The 19,719-nt window shown below is 38.2% G+C and overlaps 1 protein-coding gene across 1 annotated transcript; it reads right to left on the minus strand.

Moving 5' to 3' along the window:
* Window positions 1–1,128: 1,128 nt before the first annotated feature.
* LOC149069234 (uncharacterized) lies at window positions 1,129–18,880 on the minus strand. Its single transcript, XM_089250761.1, has 5 exons — window positions 18,629–18,880; window positions 6,846–7,402; window positions 5,926–6,378; window positions 3,132–3,446; window positions 1,129–3,032 (listed from the first exon to the last, which is right to left on the minus strand). The coding sequence occupies exons 2-5, from the start codon at window positions 7,382–7,384 to the stop codon at window positions 2,864–2,866; spliced, it is 1,476 nt and encodes a 491-aa protein (XP_089106887.1). The 5' UTR covers window positions 7,385–7,402; window positions 18,629–18,880; the 3' UTR covers window positions 1,129–2,863.
* Between the last annotated feature and the right edge of the window lie 839 nt (window positions 18,881–19,719).

Genomic DNA, 19,719 nt, shown 5'->3' on the forward strand with positions numbered 1-19,719 from the left:
TATATACAGTCGAATACCGTTATAGCGAAAAATCTCGTTTTAACGAACACTTCTCTAATCCCTCAGATAAGTCAAAATAGGAATAATGCTAAAACCTAGGAGTCCTATATCACGAAATTTCATTATAACATTATTAAGTGATTTCTCCGGTATCTTGGAGTTCATTTTAACGGGATTCGACTGTAATAATTAGGGTTACCAGACTTTCTTATTAAAGAGTCTTATTCATAAGACTATGTATAAAAAATCTTATTTATTAAACTTTATACTTTCTTATTATGTCCTTATTTTTAATGTCCCTTTAGGCGTCCTCATAAATTTTTGAAATTTCCCTCTTGTTGCCTCATTTTCAGAATTCCATATTTCTCTTACTAATTCTGAAACTATTTCTCATTAATTCCTAAATTATTTCTCATCGTTCCAAAATTATTCTTTCAATCATTCTGTGTGTGTGAATTTTCTTTTTTCTTAAAGTAGTTTTGAAATTACTTCTTTGAATACATTTACTTCTTACCAAATGAATACATTTCTTTACTGAGGTTCTTTCTTTCAATATGTTCTGTAGTTAAATAAGATTTCCTTCGGCAATTGCAAAAAAGAGGAAGACCATATGGTGCCACGGGTCATGCGATAAAGATCCGTGGGTTAGACCAGTGATGGACAAACTTTTTCAGGAGCTGGCCAAAAAGAAAAAAAATTTGAGGGCCGTTACAATTTACTGTAAAACTCTATATTCATTATTTGCAAAAAAAAAATTCTCTACTATTACTTTAAAATCTGCGGCTGGCAGGAGAGAACCTCTAAGGGGGCCGTTCAAGTATTACGTAAGCAAATTTTTAGCCATTTTTGACCCCCTTCCCCCCCCCCCCGTCAGCAAAGTTTCGTCATCAGCTCTTCCCCTCTGAATCCTAACTCAAACTTTCATAAAGGGTGGTTGATGACGTAAGCATTATCCAAACCCCTCCCCCCTTGTCATCAAAAGTCAGCAAATCGGAACCCCCCCCCCCCCATCGATGACGACGTAATATTTGAACGGCCTCTAAGCGAGGTGCATCTGGCTCTTGGGTCGTAGTTTGCCCATCACTGAGTTAGACAAACACATGGATTGAACTTGAACGAGACAGAAAATTCATCTACAACTTCTTTTTTTAATTGGAAAAACCACAATATACAATAACTATATAAATGTAATGATAACTATACACGCATACAGAACACAATACTCTACAAAGAACTATGAAAATACGAAAAAATTCTCATTTGTGAAATACGAAACGTGCTTCAAAGAGCTTCTCTCAAAACGCTCGCCAATTCAAGTAAATCAGAAGTTCAAATCTTGGAAAATATACAAAAACTTGCCCTAACACAAACACACCAAAAAGAGGGGGGGGGGGAAGCCTATTATTTGAGGAATTTCTATATAAACACTTTGCGCACCAGTCAATATAAAGATTTTTTTTTTCTTGTACAGCGTTTGACACAACATTCACCTTAAAAAACGATTTTAGTCCACCCCGTGGAAAACTGGTGAGTATCGATGAAATAATTTAATAGAAGAAATGTTTTTTTGGTACAGTGTGATTTCTCATAGGAAAGCTCATCACCCTGTCTATAGAAAATGCGATACTCGAGGATTGATCATCATAAATTGTACATGACAAACTCCCACGAAGAAATTAAAGATGGGCATAAAAATGTAAAGGAAACATCAGACACAAGTGTGGATTCTAGAACTGGCCCGAGGTATAGTCGAAAATATTAGTGATGGAGAGGAATTTCGTAATTTATATCCACGGGGGTGGAGACACCGAGTGAGACAAAGACAACAAATTTAAGTACGTACACAACACATTTTCAATAATTCATTTACGCTAGACGGAAAACTGTAAAGCTGCTCAGCAGCTGGTATTTTGCTAATGAATACGTTTGAATATTTTTTTAACTGCTATAGGTGGCTACACACGTAACCGCAAGCTTGACAAGAATGAATGTTCAATCTTTCATGCTTGAGCTTCTGTAGATGAATTTAGCGCAATAATTTGCACAAGCGGAATAAGGTAATTATGCAATTTACAGGCAGCGCTTATGAAAGAAAAACTGAAGATGTGTACCCTCACCAGTGGTTTTTACAAGCTGCTATAAGTCTTCACTCTTCAGTGACATCTGATCAGTGTTGGTATTTTTTGTAGGAATTTTTCCTTATGTGCACAAGGACAAAGGCAACCGAAGTGAGCGCATCATCGCCAGAGCACAACATATCCCACGTGCATACGTTTACCGTGTAGTGTCGAAGCTGTGCATGTTTGTATAAAAAGATTGAGCATTCTTGCTTGCTTGTCAAGCTATCAGTTACCTGCGGCGCCTAAGCCACATGTTACCTAATCAAAATTCATTGAATCTTCAAGCCATTTGCACAGTCAAAATACTTGCACAAAACTCTCCTTCAGACGCTCAAACATGCTTATACAAAAAGATTGGGCAAGGTTGCAGTAACATGAGTAGCCGTCTTTTTTAACAAGAAGGAATCAGTGACTGCCATTATGTATTTTGTTTAAACAGCTTTCCTTCATAGGATCCTGCCTAACAGGAATTTATGAGAAACATTGCAGCCCCTTAATATTGGAGGCGTTCTGAAGTTTGACATCTAAACCCTACATCAGTAACCGGTTATGTATGACGTAGCCCCGAGCTCTTACCGGTAAGAACAAATTGATGAGGAAGCTATCGACAACTTGTTCATTGACTAATTTATATGTGAATTCTTCAACATACGTTGCGCACCAGGCGCAAATATGAAAGAATATCATTGAATGATGTAATATATCTTAGTAAAACAAAATGATCAGAGAGAATTATAATTGGTTCACACGGCGTGGCAAACACAGGCTGACGGGAAGCGGTAAAGTTTCATGCTGGGGCAAGACTGCAGGTTATCGGGATCGATGCTCAGCAGGAGGTGGTAGTTGTACTTCTGTAAGCACTGGCTGTTCAGTCCGCAGTCGGCCAATTTCTTGCAAGGGCTGTTGGTGTTCCTGCGGAAGAACAATAAACAAGCCATTTTTTAATGAGGTATTTAAGAAGCCATTTACTGGGAAAAAAAAAACCAAACAACCATGAACTTGCTCGCTCACCTGCACATCTCGATGGGGATCCTCTGCCTTGCGTTATCGGCCTGAACTATGAGGTTCCATTTCCCTTCGGAGTCTTTCGCTGCTTCGGGCCTAAGGAAACCCCTTTCGGCATCGCACAAGGAACCCTGGTGGTGATAAGCGGCCCAGGACCAACTCTCGTGGTTCCCGCGTTCCTTGGCTTCTCTCGTCTCGTTCACGTGAAGGTGGGATTTGAAGTTTGACGCGTCCGATAACTTTTCGAAATTGTGAGGGATTTCCACGTGCGTCCTTTCCACGACGTCTGCGCATTGCGTCAGTACTTCTTGCACCAATTCCCTGCAGAAAAACCATTAATCTATTAATTAGAAAATTTGAATGAATGTGGAATGTATATTAGCATTTCAAGATTCCTCATGACCTCTCACCCGTAGGCGAGACTGGCAGGGCCTGAGGCCCAGGATGAATCTTATCGATTATTTGTTCATGCTACAAATTACCATAGAAAGGGTTCGTGAAAACTCCTGGAAAAAGAACCCACCAATGATTTTATCCTTGGGACCCGTTGTGTTGTTTTTCTGGTCATATTGACATAGGGCGACTTACTACCGATTGAATTCGGTAGAAATTCTCTCCTTCTGGAGCAATGATTCTTAACTACTCTGAATAACTAGAGGCTGGATAAGAAATCGATTAGATTATTGTTCTTGTATTATACCTATGTATAATACAAGAACATGATGGGGATATTATTCGGTAAAGGGGTCCATGATCTTCATCTTACTTGTGAAGGGGGTCCTTTGCCTTAGTCTTATAGCATTATGAGTCCGCGGAACACTGTAGGTTAAGATCCTCCGCCCCGCTCTTGTGAATTACTTTAAGAATGAAGAACTGTGTAGAACTAACTATAGAATGTTTTTATCCCTTTCAATTACGAGAGGTGGGCAAGTACTTCCGTTCATTTCTTGTGGAGGGAGGGACTTGACACTGATTTAATGTGAATGCGCCATTTATCGGTAATCACCTCAGGTCCAGAAGCAGCAGATTTCTTCTTTGCTAATCCCCGGGATCGAACCGGTGGTCCCGAAACTTCATTCATTTCCTGAGTCGTAAAGACTCGACTGCAATTTGACCGTACCTGCACTTCGTAAACATTCCTCTAGAGCAGGGCTGCACAAACTTTTGAGTCCGCGGGCCAGAAATTTGTATATATGGGGTGATCATATGACCCTTTATTTTACGGGACATTCCAGGGTAATTGTCTCTTCTCTTCCCAACTTATTCATAAAATGTTATTTTCTCAACGAGGTTTGCTTGAAGTTTTGAACAAAAAGAATTTAGATTATTTCCAACGACATAAATTAATGCCTGTGCCTGTTATTGGCAACTTTACTTGAATTTAACAATTTTTTTTCCTATAATTTTCAACGTCACATGCACTTGATCATTTATTTTGGTAATCGGTGATATTCCGTATGGATCCTGATTTCCCGTATTTTTATGAAGAAAATATGGTCAGCCTAGGCGTTTATTGTGAAGTGTGCATTAATAGTTTTTACCGGAACACTTTTCGATGGGACCTTTTGGCGGGCCACAGGTTGTGCACCCATGCTCCAGGGAATTTATTACAAACTAGTGCATTCCAGAATGTGTTGCGCGCGTGTGCGTGTGTCGCATTAACGTATTTATACTGTCAGTAATGTGTGTTTCGCGTTCTATTGTTGCCATTTTCTATATTAGAAGTTAAAGTGGCAGATGCCTGAATTTTAGTGTTGCGTAAGCTGAAGGTCTGGGGTTGGAAACTGAATCCTCGCGATGCAGGTCCACCGTGATACCCACACGACGGTACAGGGGCAAGGGGGACTCGGTTGCAGAATGTGGAGGAAGGGCTAGGGGATCCCTAATTTGTTTTTACTGTTTAAAAGATGATGTGATCTTTTTGGATTGTTGTAAAGGTCGGAACTGATCTACGGAAAATTCAGCGCCACGCAATTTACCGGAAGGAAAAATCACCGCTGTGAAAATTCACAGATCAACAATTCGCGAACAGCAGTTTGTCCCTAGTGAGTAAGTGTACGAGTGATTAGGCAAGTGAAGGAATATGTAAACGACTGAGTGACCAAATAAGGTGGTGTGAATGAACTAGTGAAAAAACTACTGAGTGAGTGGCCGTATGAATGACCGAGTTAGTTGGCGATTGAATGAGTGACCGCACGAGTGATCAAGTGAGTAAGTGAATGGTTGAGTGACGCATGAATAAACCGGTGAATTAGTAATCACGTATGAGTAACCGAGTGAGTAGCCGTATGAGTAACCGAGTGAGTAGCCGTATGAGTAACCGAGTGAGTAGCCGTATGAGTAACCGAGTGAGTAGCCGTATGAGTAACCGAGTGAGTAGCCGTATGAGTAACCGAGTGAGTAGCCGTATGAGTAACCGAGTAAGTGAGCGATCGAAAGATATGAGTGACTCACACACTTGGTCATTTGCTCACTCACTAACTTCCTGACTCACTTGATCAATCACTCACTTGCTCTTTTATTCGCACACTTGCTCACCGGCTCACTCACCTGCTCATCCACTCACTCATTATGTCACTTTGTCGATGAATTGTTTGTCGGTGAAATTGCCTAGCAGGTGCAATTGCGTGGCAGTGAATTTTTTCGGTGGTAAATTTTCCTAGCTGTGAACTGCGTGGTGATGAATTTTTGGAAATTAATTTTCCGCACACATTCGGCCGGAATTTATTTAAATGAGTGAAATTCATAATGGGGCAGCCATTTAGAACCACTCGTATTTTTCATGTTTAACGGGACTCACCTGGGATATTTCTCACCCAAATCGCACCATCCGAGATCTTTGCTGCCCTCACAGTCAAGATCGGAGGACTTCCTACTGCTCTGCGAAGATTCGCTCGCTTGAATCGAGTCCCGACGGCCACCACCACCAACGGGACCCGTCACGACCCTTGACGAGACGCTGGAGCCGTAAGCCACCACCGGTTGTGAAAAATGCGGTGCGTTATTGTTGCTGCCGATCACTTTCGTGAATTTCTGGACTGGCACAGCTAGGAGTGGCGCAGGAGGTTGCGGTCTGCCGTGAGGAGCTGATGACGACGACGACGAAACGCCAGTTGCCTCAGACAGCAGGAAAGGTTCGTGTCTTGGTGGAAGTTGCTGCTGCTGCTGCTGTGACTTTGGCGGGTTCGATGGAGCTAGAGACGGAGGCTTGATCTGATGAATGACTTTACTAGAATCTATTGGCGATTGGAACCTGTGGAAAATATAAGACGTTTTAATATATTGCAGCGAACACATTAATGCATTATGTAATTAAGGGGTGCACAACCTTTTCACTCCGCTTGTCAGATATGCGGTGATTCTGCCGCGCGCGGTCGAAGACTTGGGTCGTGCTGGAAAAGTGTGTGTATGTGTTGTGAATCTAAAGTGAAGTTTGTTACTGTGTAATGCTTATTATAGCGCTGCCATCTGCCATCAATTTTTCTAACTATGAGTGAAGTGCAATGATTGAATATTTGTACTGTTGCATTCTTGTTGTTCTCTATGGCGAGAAAAACTTTTCTGCCGGACACATTTCGCGGACCGTATGAAACCTCTTGGTGGTTTCATAAGGTCCACGATAATTGGTTTCATTTGGTTCACGGGCAGGAGGTTGTGCACCGCCTGATGTAGATATTCAACTATGCACAATCAAGATCATAACTTCATGAGCACTCATACCTCGTGGCTTTCCCATTGATGATAGGTATGAATCCGCTCTCCAGGGCAACAGGCGTCGCCACTGACGGCGAGTAAGCGATGTTCTGCCCAACGATCTTCTCACTGGGAGAATGAGGCGGTGGGAAAGGTGGCCTACGATCGTTGATAGGGTTCCTGAGCCCGTTCACGGGACTCGGTCCGCTCTTGACTGCTTGAGAAGTAGATGCCGCGAATTGCAGAGGCGGTGGGAAAAGAGGCTTCCGCTGCTGGGCGAAGTAATTGGCTTGCAGGAGCGGCTTCGTTATCCCACCAGGCTGACCAGCGTCTGAATATATAGGCGGTACCTGCTGCCTCAGCAATGAGCTCGCAGGGTAGACGCGTCGCCTTCCGAAACCGAACCCTTGGAAAAGGCCGAAGCTCCTGCCGTCCCGATCGTCGTCGCCAGTTTCGTCGATGACTGAGACGTCTTCGCCGTCGTCGTAGACGGTGTCGAGCTCGAATGGCTCTTCCGCTGCACCCAGTGAAATCAAAGCCACCAGCATCAGTAATATCGGCTGCATGATGCTTATTAGGTACGACTGAAAGATAAAACATTTATATCAATTGATATTAAAAATTATCATTTTTTTTATTGGATTCAAAACATAATTCTCTGCAGATTCTGTATTTCCAAATTGTGATTCAATGAAGCTCATTCTGAAAAAGAGATACATAGAGTCTACATTATATATTTCCGAAAGTCTCCCGTTTTGGAGTTTAAACATTTTCCCGAATTTCTAGAAAAATACTGAGCAAATCGTTAAGAAATTTCGGTCACGTGAACCCAATGCTTTTACTCACAATTTCCAGTGAAAATTTAGTCACGCGCGCATTTAGGGGACTGACAAAAAAGTTAAATTGGAAATAAAAGATATTTTTGATTAACCCTGTATGATGAAAAAACTGCAAATGACTTATATTCTCTCTCTCTCTTTCTTTCTTTCACAAAATATTATGCTAACTTAATGCAATACTTGTGTGTCTTTTTCGTGAAAATTGCATGTATATTCAGGAATATATAAATTTTTTTCCATAAAAATTCCAATTTTCATCGCATGCTTTTTGCTTATAACATGCAGAGTGTTCGACCAATTTTGATGAAATTTAAAAGAAAAATTGCCACTGTTCATGTGTGAGACACTCTGTGTGCAGGAATTTAAAATGTTGTTTTTTTTTAACTGGAACCATACTTCTACGACAGCGGTACTCAACCGGTGCTCCGTGTGAACTTCCAGGGGCTCCGCGGCCCCTCGAAAAAAATATAAAACCCAGTAAATTTGAAAACAAATAATTATTAATATTTTTGAAAAAATTAAATAAATAAAAATAAAATTTTAAAAAATAATTATTAATATTTTTGGATAATAAATCAGAAACTTTGATGAATAAATAAAAAATAGGCGTCTGGGGCACCGCCATAGAAATTACATACCGGAAAGGGCTCCGTGGGTCAAAAAAGGTTGAGAACCGCTGCTCTACGACAAACGGTTTATGAGATAAAAGCCGCATTAGCACTTACGAAACATCCTGTAATATGGATATTTATATAATGATCATACATCAGTAGTCTTGATTTATTGATATTAAGTTTAGTATTGATTATCATTTTGCAAACTTTCAATGTGATTTGTACGTTCTGCTTACGTATGTATTACTATTGAAAAATTCGACTTTCCCTTCATCTCGAAAACTAGAACCAATATGACAAAACACATGCCAGATTCGGAATCAGCGCTCCAGAATCACTGAATAATATTTGACAAGGAAATCAGTGCTGAGCAGTTTTATCAGTGTGAAAGTATTTTTCTAGTCAATTTCACGATTGCAGTCAACCAATCAGCCAATGATAAATGACCAGTTAACGATTTTCGATTCCCTTGCACAAAAGCAATGTTTTGACGGGATTTATCATCATTTTCATGATAGTTCAGGGCAAGCAAAAACAAAAATAACAACTTTTACCCAGGAACAAAGGAAAAGTCGTTTTTCTTTTTTACGTAATATTTATTTAGGAAAGAAGCTTTCTGGATACTAATGCTGGGACAACATCCGGAAAGAAAAATTGGTAGTCTCCACAAGGACCAGGATCCTGGTTCTCTTGCAATCCGGGAAAGTACACTAACTACCACACAACTACTACACTAATATGCCACGGAGACGAGGTCATTATTTCCTTACAACACGCATAGTAGCGTGATTCACTGTATAGAAGCATCACAGCTTCGTTAAATTTATCTGGTAACGTATTTGTTGAATTTCCGCGATTGTTTGTAAAATTTTCTAGCACACAGCATCATTCCCAACTTTGCAGGCTTGTAGCTAAACAGCTCTGGATTCGAAGATAAATTAACGTACATACTTAACTACGCGGAAGCACTATTTCAATTTGGAATGAATTACTTGCTAAGAGTTTACACAATAGTCACGGTGGAACAAAAACAAAAAAACTAACGAGATAAAATGATCTAATGAGTAAGAAAATGCATTGTTAGTACTACATAGAATACTAGGACACACCTACGGGAAACAACAACCTCGTGACCTTCAACTTCACGCAAATGATGACGTACCAGACCCAAGAGACTGATGAACGAACTCTTTCAATGCATATAAACGTCAATTCTTTCTGTTCAGAAATATGTTGGTCAGCATGCACAACATGTCTGTCATCCTACGCGCTTCAGCCCACACTGTTTATCCTCCGATGGATCCTTGAATGAAATCTCAACCCTTTCGACGACCTACGAGAAGCGACTCGATACGATAATAGGTCATTATAGAAATAGGATATTCAGGCTCCACACATGTATATTAGTATGTTTTGGGGGTAAGGCTGTAGGTGGCGTTCTATCCGCATCCTGTTCGTCAAAGACATCTGAGCCGATATTCGAAATGTGTTAATATTATGATCGGAAACCTAAACACGTAAAGCTCAGAAGGCTTGAGGAATAAATAAGCAGTTTTTGGTCTATAAATTTCATATATATACTGTATTTCCACGCAGTTCGCGCAAAAGATGCCAACTTCCCCCACGTTGGGAAACACTACATAGAAGCAAAGTGTCACATTTCGTTTTCTCTCTGTATAAGTCCTTCTTCTTTCATTTCAATATTATTTCGTTCTACTAATTTCGTACTACTAGCAAGTTCCTGTACTAGTCATTTAAAAAAAATTTCATATTTATAACCACTTTACGATCAAAGGACGTAATATTGCGTCCAAACACCAGTGGAATGAATTCATACACAAGTTCACTATTTTCTCTCCTCTCTCCTGATCATTCTGAAGCTTTGTTGCTACCTTATACTTTTTTTTGTTTTTGGTTTTTTGTATATCCTAATAGTGATTTTTTTTCCTCACATATAATGTATCTTTCTTATAAGAAATTTTATCTCAAAATTTGGCAATTTTGTTGACTGTTCATGAATAGAATATGAAATCAACCATTTTATTTTTTTATTCTCAATAAATAACAATTACGTTTTTTACGTCAATTATTTTGACAATTACAGAATTTTTACAACTTTGAACTTAATTTAAAATTCTCAATTCGTAAACCGCACCCTCAGTCATTGGCGAAAATGCCGAAAACTTCAAAGTCAAATTTATCCGTTGCATTTAAAAACATGCAATTTTTTTTTTTTTTTTTGCCGCATTCATATTTCACTAATTGGAAGTTTTAGCACACCGAATGCTCGTGAAAAGTTAATTTTTTTTATTTATTAATGTACACGACTCCTTGGAGAATTTAAGATATTCCGAGTAACCGCACGCCATTTGAAAACTTTTTTGTTCCCAAAAACTTAATAATTTTTAGTTTTCAAAAAAGAATATTCCCAAAGTCAACGGTTGCAAAGATATCCATTATTCAAACAATTTGGGACAGTCTAAACATTTGCAGATGATGAATATGCTACAGTTGCAGAATAAAAAAACTGGTTATATTTTCTCCTTTGAATAACAGTGTAGTAAGTAGCCCGGAAAAAGTACGGTGTTTGTAATGATGAGGACGCCCATAGAACGCAAGTACAGCCACCCAAAATTGACCTTCTCAGTGGCAATTACGAGACATCTCACCTACTTAAAAACCTCTTATTTCGGCAATGATTGACCAGAGACTGTGTTGTGGTTCCTTCCCCCCCCCCTCGAGCATGTTTTCTATCCCCCCCCCTTCAACCTGTCGATTAGCAGCAAGTGGGCGGAACTAGCTTTTGCTAACATTTTAATAGCAGAAGGAGAGAGGGTCTTTGAGATATACCTTTTTTCCGTTTGAGGTTTGATATAGGAATATGCTTACAGTATATAGAATAGAAAAATATGTAGTACTTCCCTTCTCCTCGGTTTATTGTTCTCGTAGTTGGAGGGGGGGGGGGAGTGGAAAGCACTATCACTGCACAAAATCGGATAAAAGTCTTCTTCTTGAAAAAATGTATGGCATTTTACACAGGTTTCAGTTATTTCCACAGCGTCAGTTTTAACGCGGATCAGTGAAAATGTATAAAACTGCGGCGAGGGTTAAGAATACGACAAAGAAATACAAACTAAGAAACTTAGAGAAGGGATGACGAGATAACTATAATGAGAGCTCATAAAATATGCTTGACGTCATGTGGACCAGCTTCTTTATTTTCCCTATCATATACAGGTATCCCCCCTACGCGTTCCGCTTTACGCGATTTCGCTATAAAACGATTTTGAAAAGTTAATTTTAGAAATTGAGACCCGCAAAATTTGGTCTGTAGTTTGATTTTAATCGTGAATATGGGCTTGCGAATTAGAAATATGGCATAATTAGAATAACAAAATCCGTTGAATTTGTTTATGTAGATGAGATAAATACCTTGTATGGAAAAAACGCTCAAAATCCCTCTCACTAATGAGTATTTATTGGTAACACGACGACAAAAACATCATGTTATTAAATCGAAATCGATCCCAATGAATTGTCATATTTGCGAGGAATATTCACAATTCTCTAGCTTTGCCTCTAAAGTTTTTATAAATAGACGAAGAATGTGCTGTGCTTGCCAGCTGAATCTTGACTGCTTTCATCGAAAAAGTTATCAGCCTATCATATCAGGCTCTTAAGGAAAAGCAACAATCACGCTAGAATCAATCAGAAGAAGTGAAGATAGAAAAAGTATTGAAAAATCAGAAAAGTAAATAGTAGCAATCAAAAGTATTGAATTGCCTAAATTCACGGGATTTATCCATAAATTTGAATAATTAATTCATTAAAAAAAAAAGATTCCTATGCTGTTGGGTTCAATTTTTCAATTCTTCTGAACAAAACTCTATCTTACCCATGTTAAATTTAACACGCTTTACGCGATTACGTCTTACGCGATGATTTGTGGGAACCAATTAATTGGAACCCTAAGTCCCGGTATAATCACATTAAACGACGTGGACTGAAAATGTGCATTTAATACTTGCGTAACTGTGATTGAATGACAACCTAAATATGCAATTATACTCAAAGATAGGGACTGAAGCCATTAACCCACAAAAAAAAATTATGATATAATGTGTCACAGAGAAAGAAACAGACATCTATGTTATATGTATATGAGATGGGATGGAAATGTGTAACAACATTTAATATTCATGATAAGAAACCGAACCACAAACGAAACGGAAAATGACTGCACCGGTCGTTGGCCGTTGGAAAGATGGTGACATTGCACTCGCTCAGTCTGGTCTGGTCCGTCCAACATAACCGTATGTATGTTATTGCACCTCGGGCCACACGCTCGACCCAAAAGCGAGTTCGGTAGACGTCGAAGATTGATGGGTCCGAGACGAGAAATCATCTCCAGACGTTTATTTTTATGAGGAAGTCGCGAGTGAAATGAACCTTTTTTGAACTTGGCTTCGATATTCAATTAACTCGTCAGTGATTACCAATACGGGGAAGAAATGGGAGGTGAATACGCGAAACCTTTCTCTAATGATGTGGTTGTTGTTGTTTTTTTCAGTATTGCCTCGTGACAAACGATGCCGTAACTGATAGACGCACACCATGCACACACCACGTGAAGAAAGAGATGGTGATTGATACGCCGTTGGCTTTTGCACCGGCTGCAACATCAACCAGGAAAGATAAAGTGTCACTAACCTTTAAATAAGATGTACCATAAGAAGTAGTATATATTTAGCACTCCATGCTAAAAATACTACTTCCCGCGATAAAAATTCAATTTCGGTTCACTTTGTCCCATTTGTAAGAAAAGAACACGTTATCGCTGAACCTCAGATGTTCCGGAAATTATCTACAGTCGATCCCGCTTATAACGTACCCGCTTAACTTTTTTTCTATATTGATAATGAACTTTTCCCGGATAAAATGTTTAAATTTTTTGCTATTCCCGCTTACAACGTTCGGGAAATTCACATGGGGCTTTTTTCCTCCCTTTAAATCTTTCACATTTTTGGGGGGGCTAGTGGTACTGGGATACTTCAAGGGGGTTACGGAAGAAAATTTAGAAAGAGCCATGACAGGTGGTTTGGAGGGCTGCAGAGAGCCGAGAAGAAAAATTAAGGTGTGACGAAATAAAGTTTTTTGTATTAGTGACAATTATACACTTACAGAATCCAACAAAACCAGGGCCGTCTTAAGGCATGGACCCACCGGGGCCTCACCGCCTACATTTTGCAGCAGGTTCCCTAGGATGGGGTGTTTTTCGCAGGCCCCCAGCTACATTTTTCACAGACCGCCCCCTCCTCTATATTAAATTATAGTGTGAAAAACAAAAAATGATGAAAATCATATCAGGCCCCAGGCTGCAGCTCTGTCAGTCACACTCTTGTGATGGGTCATATCCGGGAGGTCTCATGTCCATAAGTGACCCTACCTTATGATATTTTGTATAGTACAATAAATTTTGAAAATAAGTAGAAAATATGTAGGCTGTATATTTCCGGCTAAGTATCGGACTGATATAGCATCACTTTGCGTAGCGGGCCTATGATATTGAGACGGTCCTGAATAGAACTCGGATTAGCGGGGAGCTCAATAAATTCTAGGCCAGTGGTCTGGAGGCCAATCTTATTTGCTAAATTTTCATTCAGTATAAATTCATTGAAAAAAATCAATTCAATACGCATAAAGGATCTTGCTTCAAGATGAGGGTCGAAGACTCTGGGGGTAAGACAGGGGAGCCACGAAAAAAAAAAATGTTTCAAAGGGGGCCACGGGCAAAAAAAAGGTAAAGAAACGCTGCTATAGACTACTGCATATAACAAAGGAATAAACGACGGTCTTTCTCATCCAGTTCTGAATTTATAAATGCAAAACAACGATACAAAACATACACAACTTGACAGATTTACAGACGAAAGCATCAAGTATCATTCAAAAGCGGCTTTCTTCAAGTAAGTAAAATCGGATTTCCCAACTTTACTTCTTGGAATCCGATTCTTCGCAGAACAGCTAATACGATGCTTTCATGGCCTTTTAAATTTCGGAAAATGAAGAAATAACAGCGTTAGATTTCGCACAGCACAGTTCGAGTCTAAGTGTCTCAGAGCAAGTTAAAAAAGAAAAGCTCTAAGTTTAAAGGGAAAAATAGAAACTCTCTTAAATTTGTAGATGATAACCACAGTCAACACCAGTTGTAACGCTTGCAGAAGCAATTAAAGGACCGGCAACTTTTCGATATTTTGTTTAAAGGCAAGGAAATGTGCCATGTGATTTTACGGAAATTTGACTGTTATAAAAGAAAACTGTTATAGTTTGGCTGGTTATAACAAATAATTACTTCTTATTAAGTCACTATATGTACCTTAATGTTTGTTAATAAATTATAAATAACATAAAAAAGATGTGGTTGGGGAAAAACTGTCTTATAATTCTTATAAACCTTTCCCGCTTATAACGTTTTTAGATGCGTGTTTTTTTAAAAACGTTATAAGCGGGATCGACTGGATTTTGATTATATGCTGCGATACACAGTTTGGGAAACACATAATTAAAATTTTGATTGATTTTATTGAAAATATCAGCTAAAGAGTCAAGGCGGCTGAAATGTTCCTGAAAATTCATTTAAAATTGAATGTTTTAGTGCAGTCCACACCGCTTAATGCGATCACATCGGGACTCGGGGGGGGGGGGGGTTCTGATAACAATTACCGAATAATAGCTATATCTGAAAAGAGTTCTGTTCGCAAGTATGGTGACCATACATCCATTTTGATTGAACGGGCCGTATGGTAAACTGTTATTGTTAAAACGGGACAACTTTATTTTCCTTTCCCACATTAAATTGGTTGCGAAATTTTCGTTCCATTTCATTTTCATTCCAATCATTCCATTTTTATTTTTATTTTTGTACTAAAACGGGACTTTGTTCATCCCTTGAATCAAATCCTGCATTTTCGTTATTTTGCCACCGGGAGGCGTTAGAATGGAATATTACGAATTACGATATTTTTTCAAAGTCCAATACTTACCGGGAAAAAATAAGTTTACACAAACCTTAGCTTCAGAATGCTCAAAAAACAAACTTTCGACGGAAAAAATTTGATAACATTATCCTAAATCCCGATGGCAAAAAATGAATTTTTTCCCATTGGTCCGTCTAGTTCCTTGCAAAAGTGATGTGTGTGTCATTGTTTCTAATCACTGTTTGGTAAAATGTCAATTATAAGCGCATTCTTCTGAAGAAAGAAAAATTATCAAGTGTCATGGTAATGTAGTCGACACTCGTTACAACGACCTCACGTTATAGTGATCATTTCATTACAACGACTGGAAGGATAATGCTTAAAGTCCTAGCGTCCCCTCGGGCATGCGCTGTAGTCGAATGTCAAAACGACCGGTAGGATAAGTCCCAAATGTTTTCATAGAACGACTACCATATACGTTTTACTTTCGATAAAACGACTCTCCCGATATAACGTTAATTTCGATAGGACAAAGGATCGTTATATCTAGTGTCAACTGTATCAGGTATCAAAAAGCAATATAATGATGTAGGAATAACGGAAACATTCATAGTTTGTGGGATGCAAGACTACCTGCTGATGAAGAAATTTTTTTTCTGTTCCAGGATGTGTGGTCCCTACGCATAAGCTCACCGCTATTTAAAAAAGAGGCCATCCATCGGAAGATATCGGGACAACTCGGACCTTTTTAACGAGGCTCGCATTCGCGCCTCGAAATCGGGAACCACAGAAAACCAACTTCAGCTGACTACCACTGTGACATCGGTGGGATTTCGAAACCGAGTCCTCGCGATGCGAGTCCGTCACTAGCGTGACTGGCCTTGGATCTAGGAAGGCGATGTTGGTGATCATCCCCCCCCCCCATAAGAGCCAAATATATAAGAGAAAATCTGGCTTTCCTGTAAATTGCTGGACGGTTCAGCGAAGAAACGTATACAATAAATCACTCCTCTCGACACATTGTTCTAGTACAGTGCCTGGACGTGGTAGGGGGGGGGGGGGTACTTGGAGATTTTTCCTACGCCTTTCTTCAAATTCACGAAACGAACCTCTTACATAGAATTATATTTCTGTGAAATTTGTTATTTTTCTAAAAATCCAAATCTCAATGTATATTTTTGACGACTTGTATATATTTGGACTCGCATCGCGGCCAATACACGAAATGGCCGAGAGGTTTAGTCAAAGTCCGATTTTCAGAATTGATACCGACTTTGGCCGGACAATTCACGAAATGGTCGAAGATTCCTGCTCAAAGGTCGATGTGCACTGTCCGGAGAGTGCCAAATCCAATTTTTTTCCATTGCCAACATGTGATACAGAGCTATATATACAGTCGATGTTCGTTATAACGACCCCTATCGTTCCACGGAAAACGGTCGTTATACCGAACTTTTCCAAAAGAGTAATAAATTTTATCTTCCTTGCTTTTTCCAACTTTTAGAATTTCCCTTGCCGTGATCGACTACGCGAAGAAGGAGAAAATCCCAACTTTTCTGCTTTCATAATTGAATCACGGTTTTTAATAAACACCCAAAGAGTACAAAATACAGTAAACCGAATCGTACGCGAACTGAAATTGTTTTTTCCATAGGAATCAATGCAAAATGAATTGATCCGTTCTTGGGGGGACTCTGAAAATTTCTAGTGTGAACTTTTACAACAGATCCTGTGCATAACCAATAGTTATCATTAAACCAACACCGAAAAAATTGCCATAATTTCAGAGATGAAATGCAAACGGAATGAAAATTACGCCAAGGCAAAGACTGGTTTCTTGAACATGAATCATCTATAATCTCTCTGTCAAAGCCCTCAAAATCTCCGTTCGCAGCTCTATCTGGCCACAAAATATACTCCAAGCCAAATTGATGGTTCTATGTAAGACACTCGCTACCAAGCTTTGTAAGTAAGAACTATGTAATATAGCACAGTAAAATAATGTTTCTTCAGAGCATACTGACCAAATTTTTTATGCTACTGTTGACATCTTTTCTAAATCGGCGTTGTTAGTACCATCAGAAAATGAGCTTTCCGGTACTTAGTAGCCGCGAAAAATTTGATTGATCAATTTGTAAATAAAATTCAGTTAATTTCATTGCCCCCCCCCCCCCCCCGTAAAGAGGTTTACTGTATTGCACTTTGGCATCTTACACAGAAAGTAGTTAGCAATACCAACAGCTTCTTTAATATTTTCGGTGATGCTTTAGTGCAAAATACCGATGTTATCAGACGCCCTCGGAAGAACGAAAACAAGTGACGAAGTTAAAATCAAATTCGACACGATTTTGAGCGAAATATACGAAAATATCATTATAGTGGTTTTTACAACCTCTTAAAAAATATCTTATAGAAGGATATGATATCCATATTTGTTATGGGCATCTTTTTCCTCAGCCACCCCGTTGGGCAATCTGCCTGTTGTGGCCTTGTATTTGTATTTATAGTAATAAAGCATATCGTTGTATCAAGAGGTGTTTAACATTAGACCATAGGCAAATCCAAACAAGATTTGAAAAAAAAATCGTTGTAGAGGGTTTTATCGTAATATCGAGTATCGATGTAGTGAGGTTTCACTGTAATTGAATCGTGTACAAAAAATATTAAATACGAAAAATTAAATATTAAATACGAAAAATTAAATATTAAATACGAAAAATTAAATATTAAATACGAAAAATTAAATATTAAATACGAAAAATTAAATATTAAATACGAAAAATTAAATATTAAATATTAAATATTAAATACGAAAAATTAAATATTAAATACGAAAAATTAAATATTAAATACGAAAAATTAAATATTAAATACGAATACAAAATGCAAAATATTAAATCATATATTTTTTGAAGAATAAAAATTTTTTAAAGCATCTCATAAAATTTTACACTATCGTCACAATGGAATAAGAAAATCATTTTGTGGATTTTTCGAAAAAATATTCATAAGTCTATTCAATTTTGGCAAAAGTAAGTCCTTAAATTTGTAAGTCTATTTCAGAAAGAATAAGTCTTTGAATGTGTAAGTATATTTCATTTTGGTAAAAGTGGGTCTTTGCGTTTGTAAAACTATTTTACTTTTATAAAAATAAGTCTTCAAATATATAAATACAGTATATATTTTATTTTGGTAAAAGTAAGTCTTCACGTTTGAAGTTCATTTCATTTGGGTAAAAGTAAGTCATTAAATTCGATAGTCTATTTCATTTGGGTAAAAGTAAGTCTTTAAATTTGTAAGTCTTAATTTTGTTTATTGTGATAAAGCTAAAATAGAAAGGAAAACTTATCTTATAAGAAAGAAAAGAGAGAACGACATACCTTGAACTTGATGGCTATTACCACACGAGTAGGTCAAATAAAACTTCGCAACACGAGATAAAAGATACAGATGTTGTCAGTAAAAGGGTTCAAGGATTTTGACAGTTTCTTGTCGAAAGACGCGACGTTTATACGCCACTTTGCCCCAAGTTTTTCTTTTCTTTTTTAAACGCATGTGCAGGTGAACCACGCACATACATACATACACACATACACAAGAAATTAGAACTGCAAAGTTATGGCCCAAAAACAAAAGTTGACCTATTGCCTTACAGAACCATTTCTGGTGCAGCCCAGGCGTCGTTTATTTCATTTCTTCTTCTTCGCCGCGATCGTGTGGCTGGTGGCATGACTATCCAATAGCCCCCGAGAAATGAGAGCAACTAAAGGCATTTACCGAATACTTAATGTCCAAAAGCACCGGTAGATTTCCAAATGAGAGGAAAAAGGACCTCGAAGACATCATCAAAGGGGTAGCAAAAAAAATATATATTAATGACCTTTATAGCTTTCTTTTTTTTATATATAGCTGGTATGGACGCGTGTTTCTTGGGTTTTTTATCTTGAGGTGATACGACGCCTAAGAGTACAATGACTTCCACCGAGATAGTAATTGAACTTTTTCTTTTTTTTATGTCATTATCACTTTTATTTATTTATTTATTTATTGAGTACCTTCACCTGATAGAGAAATCGGTAAGTGAACGTGCTAAAAGTTTGCTGATCTTGACCGTCTGTCTGCATTTTCACTTCCCAGAAGTTACTGACCTAGGGAAAATAATAATAATAATATTAAATAATGTCATAATAAAAACAGTAACGTGTGACATTATCACAAGTTCAAGGGCAGTATCGACTGAAGAAGAAAAAAAAAATCCGAAATTTCCACGGGTTTTATTCTCTCTTTTTTATCTATTCTATAACATGGAAATGGTGCATAAAATATGGACTATGTAGTAATAGTAAAAGATCCGTTTCATTGCTTTCTTTCCACGTTTGAGTGTGTTAAAATGTATCGTATATTAGTTCCAGATGTTTATTATATCAGAAATAATTTCAATAAATGCATCATTAAAAAAAAATAACTAGCT

Source organism: Pholcus phalangioides, unplaced genomic scaffold, assembly GCF_987345545.1.
Source record: "Pholcus phalangioides strain wild (caught in Gottingen) unplaced genomic scaffold, Ppha-v1.0 ptg000024l_1, whole genome shotgun sequence".
Lineage (NCBI taxonomy): Eukaryota > Metazoa > Arthropoda > Arachnida > Araneae > Pholcidae > Pholcus > Pholcus phalangioides.

Bases quoted from the DNA above. Each gene is read 5' to 3' on its own strand.
- LOC149069234 (XM_089250761.1), bottom strand. From the start codon at position 7,384: ATGCAGCCGATATTACTGATGCTGGTGGCTTTGATTTCACTGGGTGCA. The intron at 3,447-5,925 runs GTGAGTCCCGTT...GTTTTTCTGCAG, and splicing joins TTGGGTGAGAAATATCCCAG to GGAATTGGTGCAAGAAGTAC. The intron at 3,033-3,131 runs GTGAGCGAGCAA...GTTCTTCCGCAG, and splicing joins ATCCCCATCGAGATGTGCAG to GAACACCAACAGCCCTTGCA.